Source organism: Myotis davidii, unplaced genomic scaffold, assembly GCF_000327345.1.
Source record: "Myotis davidii unplaced genomic scaffold, ASM32734v1 scaffold954, whole genome shotgun sequence".
NCBI classification, from domain to species: domain Eukaryota; kingdom Metazoa; phylum Chordata; class Mammalia; order Chiroptera; family Vespertilionidae; genus Myotis; species Myotis davidii.
In genome coordinates, this window is record NW_006285487.1 from 407,929 (window position 1) to 419,703 (window position 11,775).

Here is an 11,775-nt window from a genome sequence, read left to right on the forward strand (position 1 = left end):
ATAGGCGGCGCCTGCCAATCTGTGGGCTCCAGCTACTGTGTTAGAGGGCCCCCCCCCACCAAATCTCTTGGCGGGTCCATTTCCCCAGGGGGAAACCCTCCTATCTCCTTGGTTGTGGCTGGGCACCCTCCATGGGCAGACTCTATGGTCTGGTGGCTCGCCTCCATCCTCCCTCTGCAGGAGCAGAGGTAGGCAGTCACCTGGCCATGTGAGATGGGAGGAGACTGGGAAACTTAATACCAATCTTCCCGCTTTCAGACACATTTCACACCCCATCTTCAGAGGTCCCTGAAGCCTCCCATTCCCAAGCCTTCAAAATCAGCCTCACTGCTGAGGGCCTCCCCTCCGCAGGCTGGGGGTCCGCTTCCTCTAGTCTATAGGTCGGTGTCCACTTGTCCATCTGCTTCCCACTCATCTGCTCCCATCTCCTCTCCTTTTCTACGTTCTTGAGACTTTACCCTACAGTATCGTTTTAGTGGGGACTCAGGAAGGAGTGAAGAAAAAATGTACTTGATTTGCCACTTTTAAAGTTTAGCTTTTATCCTAGTTTAAATGATTTGTTTGAGCCCGGCCAGTGTGGCTCAGTGGTTGAACGCTGACCTATGAACCAGGAGGTCACGGTTCGATTCCTGGTCAGGGCACATGCCTGGGTTGTGGGCTTGATCTCCAGTGTGGGGCGTGCAGGAGGCAGCCAATCGATGATTCTCATCATTGATGTTTCTATCTTTCTCTCCCTCTCCCTCCCTCTCTGAAATCAATAAAAATGTATTTTAAAAAACGATTTGTTAGAGTTAACTTCATAGTAGTAGGATCGATGTTTTTACTCCTTTATTTATGATCTGTGTATTCACTCAATAAATATTGATCGGACACTTACTATGTGCAAGACACTAATGGGCAGTGAGAACACAGCTCGAAGGCCTCTCTTTGCTCAGTGCTCATTTGTCCTAACTTTCTGTGGTTTCTAGCACCTTCCTCTTCAATGCCTTCCTTCTCTGCCTTCCATGATGCTCGAGGCCCCTGGTCCTCCTCCTCCTCCCCGTTCTTCCTGCCCGTCTCTGGCTGACTGGCTGGTTCCTCCTCCCCCCCCAACCTGCCGCAGCCAGCAGTCCTCCGGTTTCTCTCCCCACACTGTCTTCCTCTCCCTGCAGCTGCTGATTTGGAATCTGCAGTCTGGCCTTAGGGTTACACTTCAGTTCTACTGCCCCATTTGTACCTGCCCACCGGCCCATCCCACAGTGTCCCAAACAACACAACTTTCCCTGAGAAAACAGCTTCCTCATTTGACTTCTCTATTTCTGTCAATGACTCTATTCTTCTCTCAACTCTCAGAAACTCTCAGCCATCTGTGACTCAGCCCATTCCTCCCAAGCCCAAGGCCATTCCATTATCCACACCGCCCACCGGTGACCTCAGCACAGAAGCTTCCACAGAACCATCTCCCCTTCTCCACACTCCTTGTCACTCGGTTTAGTTACTCATTCTGATACTTACTCACAGAGGTTCCTACCTAAGCCATCTACCAACATTGGTGGGCCCTGCCTGTGGGAAGCAGCGACCATAGTGAATACAGAGAATTTAAGACAGTCTGTCCTTAAGCCTCCCAGAATACAGTTGGTGACGATGACAGACAGACACATGGGGAGCTATGGTTACATTCCCTTGTAGGAGCCAAGGGGACAGTTGAGGGGTAAAATAAAATGCTGGAGGAGCCAGGATGTCAGGAGGCCTTGAGGGATGTAGGCATTTGATGGACAGAGAAGGTGGAAGAAAATATGAAAGGACTAGAGGCCCAGTGCACGAATTTGTGCAAGGGTGGGGTCAGGCCGGCCCGCCCCAATGGAGGCAGATCGGGCTGGGCTGGCTGAGAGGAGGCGCGGGAAGTTCGTTAGTCCCACCCCTGATGGTAGGAGGGCCAGCCAGGGGTGGGGCTGGCTGGGGAGAGGGGCCGCAGGTGGTTGGCTGGCCGGACCCGCCCTGATAGGGCCAGTTGATCTGGCCACAGTGGGCGTCATAATGAGCAGTCATTCCGGTCATTCTGTTCGTTCTGGTGTTCCAGTCGCTGGCTTTTTATATATAGAGATTTTGTGTGTGTGTGTGTGTGTGTGTGTGTGTGACTGAGTGTGGCATACAGACAGTAGACAGACTAGCAGAACAGGTTACTGAATGTGAATGGACTGACTTATATGCATACATATTTATTTTTCCCCGAGAATACTTTAATGAAATGCCAAGTGCAGATGGGCAACATCCAAGAGTCGAATCAAACCTAAACACTTGCCCCCAAATGCACAGCAGAAGACAGTGAATGATAGAGAAGGTAAGCATTAACAAACAAGGAAAAGTCCGTACTGTTATGGCGTGGCAGATTTCACACTATAAAACGTACAAGGAGCTTCTCACTTCCTGTTAATGAGGAATTACTGTTTGAGCTTTTATGATCAGGCTGAAAACACCCCGTCAGGGTCTCGCTGGCAGGAGACTGGTACTACATGTCACTGGATAGGCAGGCTGACTGTGGCAATGGCATCAGTAGCCGTTAAAAAAATGGAAAAATATATCAGCTGCTGCTTTGCATGGCCGCTCCCTACCTGGGAGGCCCAGGGGGTTCTGGACGAACCATGACCTCCAGGGGGGCCTCCCCAACCACTCTGCATTATAAACTCTTAATGGCCACCTCGAAAGCTAAGCCGCCTGGCTTGACGCCACGTGCCCACGCTGACCTAGAGCCCAGACTCTATGATTAGATGCTGAAACAGGGAGGGGCCTTGGGGTGGTTCACAAGCTGCCACCCGGGTGACTCATTTCCATGGCTCACGGTGACAGGGCACGGGGTGACACGGCATAGCAGGCGGCTGCCTGGGCCAGATGGAGAGCTCCGAAGAGCACATGGGCCTGGGGAGAGGGCACTGCTAGGCAGTCAGTCGCTGGGTGGTCACAGGGATGGCATTTCATACGGTCCTGGGAAAAATCAATGGGTCAAGGATGATAGCGTTCTATATCAGTGACAGCTTCGCTTCCTGGAATTTTGCAGAGGAGGCAGATTTCCTTACGAACCTGGGAGATGCTTTCCTCAGCCCAGCCCCCTAACAGACTCCAAGATGGTGGCGGCCCTTCCCTCTCTGGCTGGGATGGCCTCGAGGGTGAGTGACCTGCTCGTGCAGAGACAGTGTAGATGGCAACATCCAGAAATCGAATCAAACCTAAACACCCGCCCCCAAATGACAGCAGAAGACAGTGAATACTAGAGAAGGCAAGCATTAACAGACAAACAAACAAACACGCCCTAGCTGGTTTGGCTCAGTGGATAGAGCATTGGTCTGCATGTATTGATCCCGGTCAAGGGCACATACCTCGGTTGCAGGCTCCTCCCTGGCCGGGGCCCTGGTTGGGGTTCGGGTAAGAGGCGACCAATCAATGTGTTTTTCTCACATTGATGTTTCTCTCTGTCTTTCCCTCTCTCTTCCACTCTCCCTAAAAATCAATGGAAAAATATCTACGGGTGAAGATAAAAGAGAGAGAGAGAGAGAGAGAGAGAGAGAGGAGGCAGCCGATCCATCCCTGTCTGGACTTCCTCGGTTTAGCACTGAAAAGTCCTCATTCCGGGATCCTATTAGCCCTGGGAAAACTGGGCATCTGGCTAGTCTAGGTCCAGGGGACAGTAGCCCAGGTTTAGCAACTCAACCTTTCCCCCTGAGAGTATGGATTTGGGCGATTTCATCAGAAACACAAGCAATTTCAGGATGAACTCACTTGAGAACGCGACCTCACCGATGCTAACCATCAATCCCTGGTCTCGATAAAGATGATTTTTGAGTCTTTCATGTTTCGAGAACTCTCTTACAACGGGAGTTCCCAGGTAAATGTGCTCTGAAGGGCTGGTGCCTATAACCCGGGCACCAGGGGCCACAGATCCGCTTATCAGTGGTTAATGGCTTACCACACGCACCTAGGGAAATATTTGCACAGTTCTTAAAACGGGCCAAGTCAGGTCAATGGTATTAAGACTCTTGGCAATTACGAGTTTATCCTATAAAAAGGACAAAGCTATAGTGTTCAGCCAAGGCGGAAAGGATCTAAATCTGATCTGGAATGTCTCTGTGAGCAAGAGGGAATTAGGAGGAATTTAAGCCCAAGATAATGAAATCCTTTTCATTTAACTCACTATAAATAAACTGTACTGGCTCCCAAAATTCTACCTGGGGGGAGGAGGGGTCTAGGGTGGCCATCTGACCAGAAGGGGGTGTATCCATACATTGCACAATCAGACCTCCAAATTAGTGCTTTCCTATAGAGTACTTTAAAAAATATATATATGAGCCAAACTAGCTAGGGCCATGGCGGTGGCTTTGATCACACTGCTTCCCTCCTTCGGACCCTGCAGGGGCTCCTAGGTATCGCGATAAAAACTCCCCCACTATCTGTTTCTAGGCTGTGGCTTAGCTCAGCCCTCCATCACTCGCCTCCTAAATGCCTGTATCTTTAGCTGCACCAGGCCTAGCTTTCCACAGGGAACATTGAAGTTTTAATAGGAGGTTCCCAGAGATGGGGTACCTGCCAGAGGAGACTTCCTGAGATGGAGTTCCTGGCTCCTCTTTGCTTTCGACCAGGATCTGATGAATGGAAACTACAGCTGTGCCCATGGGAGGGGCGGAGGCTGAAACTGCTTTTCCGCTTATACCTGGGGGTTGTCCTGACATAAGACCAAAAACAACCAATCCATCTTTTTTTCAGAGACGGGGTAGTGACTCCCCAATAAACAAAACTCTCGTGTGCCCCAGCTGCGCTAACTGCATAGGCTGGGGACTGTGGTTTCTTTTCCCAGAGCACACCTGGAATTTGCCAAAACAGATATACCCTCACCTCTATCTGTCCATGTAAATACGACATGAACAGCATTACGCTCAGGATCTGGAACCCCTGGGGATCCTGTTCTGTCTCATCAAGAGTGTGGCTCTTGTCGGCATGGCTCAGTGGTCGAGCATCGAACTATGAACCAGGAGGTCTCGGTTCAAGGCCCAGTCAAGGCATATACCTGGGTCGCAGGCTCGATCCCCAGGAGGGGCGTGCAGGAGGCAGCCGATCAGTGATTCTCTCTCATCATTGATGTTTCTCTCTCTCTCTCTCTCTCTCTGAATAAAAAATATTTTTTTTAAAAAAGTGTGGCTCTTGATTTGGGGCACATGTGCTCTACTGATTGAAAAGAGACAGACACAGATTCCCATAAAAGAGGGTGGGTGGGCTAACTGGACATGCTGGGGAAACACCAGTAGACAAAAGGGCTCCTTCTGACCGAGGAGTAGGAGGAAGTCAGGGGAAGTTTCTCAGAAGTCATGCTATTGAAGTTCAATTACAGGGTAAGTGATATTTTGGTGCAGAGAGAAAGGAGAGGGTTTTGGGGGTGGCCAGGGGGCTGGCACTTCACGGGCAATGAGAGCAGCAATGAGAGCAGGTCAGGTTGTGGGGCTGGGCAGGTGGTGGGGTCACGCTGTAGCGTGCCTTGGAGCTGGCCTGCTTGAGGAAGCCACTCCACTGGCATTGTGACCGGTGAGGTCAGGAGGTGACTCGGGAAACTCCTGTAAAAGCCCAAGGGAATGGCAGTGGCACGGCCGAGTACCTATCAAAAGGCCCTGAGCTGCACACTTAAGGTCTGTGCATTTTACTATAGCGACGGCTCAAAAAAATGAATATGCATTATATTTTTTATTCAGAAAAAAAAAATGAAGATTTATACTGTCACCGACATTTTCTCCTAATTCTGAACGGAGCTTTTAGCCTGCGGTTTTCGCTGAAAGCAAACACGTCTTGAGAATAAGAAATGAATCACTAGGTAAATATTGATCTGTTGCTAAGTGAACAAGAAACACGTCGCCCCATCTAAGCCAAGTTTTCCTCCAGACATTAAAAAGGTTCATTCCTAAGAACAGATTACCTTAAGACAGGTTTAAAAACTGACTAGAGTGCTGACAGGGGGAAAAAATCCCCTTTTTCCTGTTTTTACTGTTCACCTTTCATCAAGTTTTTTTAATTTTTATTACAGAACAGCAAGCGGAAATGTTCTGATTCCGCACATAACTCATAACCACGGGCCGCTTCAGTCAGTTACTGAGTAACGCCATCAGCCTGTTGTAAATCAGCTAGCTGCACTTTCTCTCTTTTTTAAAAAATATATTTTATTGATTTTTTACAGAGAGGAAGGGAGAGGGAGAGGGATAGAGAGAAACATCGATGAGAAAGAAACATGAATCGGCTGCTTCCTGCACACCCCCTACTGAGGATGTGCCCACAACCCTGGTACATGCCCTTGACCGGAATCGAACTTGGGACCCTTCAGTCCGCAGGCCAACGCCCTATCCACTGAGCCACACCGGTTAGGAGTATATATATCTTTTTTTCTTTTTTTTTATTGATTTCAGAGAGGAAGGGAGAGGGAGAGAAAGATAGAAGCGTCAATGATGAGTGAGAATCATTGATCAGCTGCCTCCTGCACGTCCCACACTGGGGATCGAGCCTACAACCCGGGCATGTGCCCTTGATTGGAATCAAACCCAGGACCTTTCAGTCCCCAGGCTGATGCTCTATCCACTGAGCCAAACCAGCAAGGGCAGCTAGTTGCACTTTCCAGACCAGACAATGGCTGGTGCAGGCTGCAGACAGGTTTCCTCTAAAAAAAATCTTAAAAGTCGCCGGAGAAACGCTTTTACCCCTAACAGACGTACTTCCTGCCCTCGGCTTCAAATAGATGGGAGGCTATGACAGAAACGCAAGGCCGAGAAAGAGCCTGGAGGACAGTGGCTTCCAACAGAGGGAGTAAAATAGAAAGAGGGTCACTCGGAAGATGCATTAAGGATGGCCCCTGGCTGCCCTCGGCCGCTTCCCTCACCTGCACCCCGAGAACAGTCTCTGTCCCCCTCCCCCAGGGATAGGAAGGGAACCAAGTCCAGAGTCACAAACTTGGGTTCACTTTTCCTCTCCGCTACTGTGTCCCTATCCTTAAGTATGAAAGGGAAAAGGAATCTGACCTCAAAGTTGTGAAGAGGATTAAAAGGCATAATGCCGATGAGGCAAAGGGAAATCATTAGACTTAATGACTCTGGGTTCTTTTTTTTTTTTAAAAGGAAAACAAGAAAAGAGGTAAGCCCTAGTTGGTGTGGCTCAGTGGATAGAGCGTCAGCCTGTGGACTGAAGGGTCCTGGGTTCGATTCCGGTCAAGGGCACATGTTGGGGTTGCAGGCTCCATCCCCAGTGGGGGGTGTGCAGGAGGCAGCGGATCAATGATTCTCTCTCATCATGGATGTTTCTCTCTCTCTCTCTCTCTCCCTTCCTCTTTGAAGTCAATGAAAATATATTTTTTTAAAAAGGCATAAAAACACACACAAAGGCCGCCATAATCAGCTTTGTGAGCTACTAGTGTAGAATCAGACTTTATGTGATGTTTCTCAGGAGCCTGGACAAATAGCAGCTTTTCCACGGTTCCCTCTGATCACCAGGACCCGTTGGTGGGTGGAAATTTATAGTCACTTCGATATAAACTTATAGGGATTGCCCTAACCGGCTTGGCTCAGTGGATAGAGCGTCGGCCTGGGGACTGACGGGTCCCAGGTTCGATTCCGGTCAAGGGCATGTACCTTGGTTGCGGGCACATCCCCAGTAGGGGGTGTGCAGGAGGCAGCTGGTTGATGTTTCTCTCATCGATGTTTCTAGCTCTTCTCCCTCTCCTTTCCTCTCTGTAAATAATCAATAAAATATATTTTTTAAAAAATAAAAATAAATAAACTTATAGGGATTGAACACCTTGCTTTCCAAAAACTCTACACGAGATGGCCGAGGAACCTGGGTCTAGCTTTGGGGTTCCACTGAGTCTGAAAGTGGGTGCAAATGTTAGCTGCCAGTCCAGATTAGTGAAGTATCTACATTAAGAACTGGAAAGAAAAAAAGCTGGACAATTTGAAAAGCATACAGATTTCTGGGCACCACCTTCCGCTGAGGAGCCACTGGGATGGAGCCCCCTCAGCACGGTGACGTCACACTGCACGTGGCACTCCACAAGTATCAGGCAACACAGTCCAGGTACAGGTCTCTTTCGACTTAATACTAACTTTTGGGTCATGACATCACTGTGACAACTATGAGGAAATTGCACATGAACATACAAAACACCCGAAGCCCACACAGCTCTTCACCCTTGGCGAACAGCACGTGAAAATGAACTGGACGGTCAAACGAGACAACCAAGGGTCCAAGTTCTCCGACGTGTCTGTCACACATTTGCCTGCTCTCAGAGGCGAGTCATTCACTCAGTGTCACCAACCCCCACCGAGGTGGGAGAGATCGTATCAGGATAGTGGGCTGCTAGTACCCACTGAGCACTAGACACTCCACTGAATATGGTCACACGCTGAGGGGCACAGTGTGAATATTCAGCCCCCCCAGCAGCTTCCGCCTGGCAGAATGGATTCAGTTTAAAGAGGCCCAGAGTGAAGAGCAATGAGGAGAAAGGGGGGCATCCAGACCCAGAAGCATAAGGAATGCTTCGTGCATGAGGCTTGGCCCGAGCCTTGAAGGAAGACACAGTTATTATGAAGACCTCAACAGGGAAACATCTAACCACACGCCTCTTGGAAACAGTCTGTGTGCCCAGCGGTGTGGCTCAGTGGTTGAGCGTCGAGCTATGAACCACGAGGTCATGGTTCAATTCCTGGTCAGGGCACATGCCCGGGTTGTGGGCTGGATCCCCAGTGTGGGGCGTGCAGGAGGCAGCCAATCCATGATGGTCTATTTCTCTCTATCACCTCTCATATGTCTCTCTCTCTCTCTCTCTCTCTCTCTCTCTCTCTCTCTCTCTCTCTCCCTCCCTTCCTCTGGAAGCAATAAAAATATATTAAAAAAAGAAAACAGTCTGTGACATAAAATGCACGCTTTAGAAGTCTGGTTTCCTGTCCCAGAAGCAGTGCTCACCCAATATATAGACCTGGCCTGTTTCAGGGACCCCTGGCTCATTTGGAATGAAGGCATTCTATTTAGGCAGTGGATCCTCTTAGCCAACGTCAGCCCACTTTTCAATAAAAGAGATGGAGAGTACCCAACTCATAAATCTATGCTTTTTAATTTATTAACTAGAGGCCCAGTGCACGAAATTTGTGCAAGGGGCTCGGCCCTTGCTGCCCCAGCGGCTACTTTGGCCCTCACAGCCCTGGCTTTGTCCGAAAGGTCGTCCAGACGGTCGTTCCACTGTTCGGCCATCCGGTCTAATTAGCATATGATGCTTTGATTATTATAGATTTGGGGTAAGGATAGTTTTTCAGTCCTAGCAACAGAACTGGCAACAGACCATTTGATAAAGGGCTAGAATGTTGTCCAAGTTTTCTGTATCTCCCTAAAAATAAATGACCGCCGTTTTCTGCAAAGTCCTTGTCACGAATGATGACTCTAGGCAACCAAGGTCGGATTCTGTCTTCTACCCTCCGGCATTCAAAACACAGACTTCCATGGCGACTGTGGCTATTTTGTCAGCCACGACACCGTTTTACATGGTGGCCCTGAGACACATGGGAAAAGCTTCTCTGAATATCGCTCAAGCCAAACAGCTCAGCCGGCGGGCCTAGGGCAGGCGAGAGGTCTACTCACTCTTTGGTCAGAAGGGGACAGGACTTGAGCAGGAAGCGCGAGAGCCCCGAGTCCTGGAAGTAGAGGTCAGGGGGGGCGGTGGGGCTCTTCAGGTTCAGACAGCGGACGATCACGTACAGCACGGCGGCCACCGCGGCCAGCTTCACCCCGTCAAACACGGCCGGGAGCTCGGGGGTCTCCAGCATGGCATTCATCCTGACCTGGGAGCAGAGGCACAGGCTTAGCTTCAGTGAGGCGGGTGGGGTCCGCACGCAAGGTGACAAACCCAGCGGTGGCATGTCATAGCCAGGTGTGTCCACCGGGCCCGCCCAGGTGGCCCGCCATCAGCACCCCGCGGCCTCCCGTGGACTGGCAGCACCCCAAGTCACAAACAGTCCTGAGCACTGATAAGCTGGGTAGGGTGTTGTTGTATTTAAATTTAATGACCCTTCTAAGATAAGCAAACTGGAAAATGCTGAGAACAGGAGCCTTCGGGGAGTGGGAGAAAGAAGGCGCCAGAGAGGATGAGTGGCACCGCGAGGGGCACCGCGAGGGGCACCCTGAGGTCTGTGCACAGGAGCCTCGGATCCCTGCAGCCTTAGCCCACAGGTGGTGCGCCAGGTGTGTGACGGGCCCGTTTACAGCGGGGACACAGATGTGAAAGGGGACTGCGATGGCCCCCAGGTGTGGCTGTACTGCCTGCTGGCCCCCGTCTCTATTTTTAGAGCAGAATGCGATAGAGCCACCTGGGCCTGAAGGGCCATCTGCTCCTCAGGGCACCGGCGTAAAGTTCAGACCCAGCCCAAGTGGCAGGCATCCCTGCTCCTGGGGAAGGAAGCTCAGCAAATTTGCCCCCTGCGGTTACAAAAGAGGCTAAAGCGGACCACATTCAATCGCTAAGCCAGAACTAAACACTGGAGGAAGAAAACTGCATACGGCCGAAACCGGATTGGCTCAGTGGATAGAGCGTCAGCCTGAGGACTGAAAGGTCCCAGGTTCGATTCCGGTCAAGGGCATGTACCTGGGTTGTGGGCACATCCCCAGTGGGAAGTGTGCAGGAGGCAGCTGATTCTCTCTCATCGATGTTTCTAACTCTCTATTTCTCTCCCTTCCTCTCTGTAAAAAATCAATAAAATATATTTAAAAAAAAAAAAGAAAACTGCGTATGTACATCTGGCTTTGCCCAAGCTCTCCTGATAGTTCATCTTCTGAGGTAGCTTTACCTCGTATCCAAGACACACATGCGGGCGCACACACCTCCACACTCAAAACGAACATCAGCAACAAAAGCAACGAAAATCCAGTCTTTTCCTTGTTGCTTAGCGAAAAAACAGAACGTCAGCCGGCACCTTAAAAGTCAGGGAAACCACAAGCTAACAAAAAAGGAGAAAACGGGAACTCTCCCAGCCAAGGTAGCCATGGCAACGGCTTCCCCTGGAACGGCTTCCAGTAGCCTCTGCTAAAAACAGCACAAGAGCTGGGTGGCCACCCGTGCAGGCAGAACAGGACCGGCCGGACAAAACAGCCTCCAAAGACAGGCTGGGGGCATAACAGAAGGGACTCTCGCGAGACCCACAGCAAGGCCAGAGGGGGTGCAGGAGCCCTGTCTACATTCAGGGTGACTTTGGCAAATGCAGGACCTACCCACACTGCTCTCTGGCAGGGCTCCCGCCTCAGGGAGGGCGGCAACCAAACTTTGCAGCTCCTTCGCCCGCCGTCCACCATCAGGGCAAGAAAACAACTTTGAAAAATGTATCTGATACGATTTCCCATCCAGGCTAGACCGCCAACTACACGTTCAGTGCAGCCACCTTGGAACTTTTAAGAGCTGACAGTTTCCCTGAAACTCAACCTCTGGAGATATGTCCCCGCTACTGACTAGCTGCTTATGAATTCCTAAAACAGGATTCTTAAAAAAAACAAAAAAACACATATATATTATTGATTTCAGAGAGGGAGGGAGAGGGAGAGAGAGAGAAGCATCAATGATGACAGAGAATCATTGGCCGGCTGCCTCCTGCATGCCCCACACTGGGAATTGATCCCATAACCTGGGCATGTGCCCCAACCAGCAACCTTTCAGTGCAGGGGACAATGCCCAAGCAACTGAGCCACACTGGCCAGGGCCAGATCCTTGAATTCTGTAAGGAATAATTACCTGTGCAGACA

General features: G+C 50.3%; 1 protein-coding gene across 1 annotated transcript in view; it reads right to left on the reverse strand.

Moving 5' to 3' along the window:
- Positions 1-11,775, reverse strand: part of ABHD2 (abhydrolase domain containing 2) — a 69,249-nt gene that overhangs the window by 37,178 nt on the left and 20,296 nt on the right. Inside the window, exon 2 of the mRNA XM_006756278.2 lies at positions 9,628-9,827. Coding sequence (XP_006756341.1) covers positions 9,628-9,827 — 200 coding nt within the window. The remainder of the gene's footprint in view (positions 1-9,627; positions 9,828-11,775) is intronic.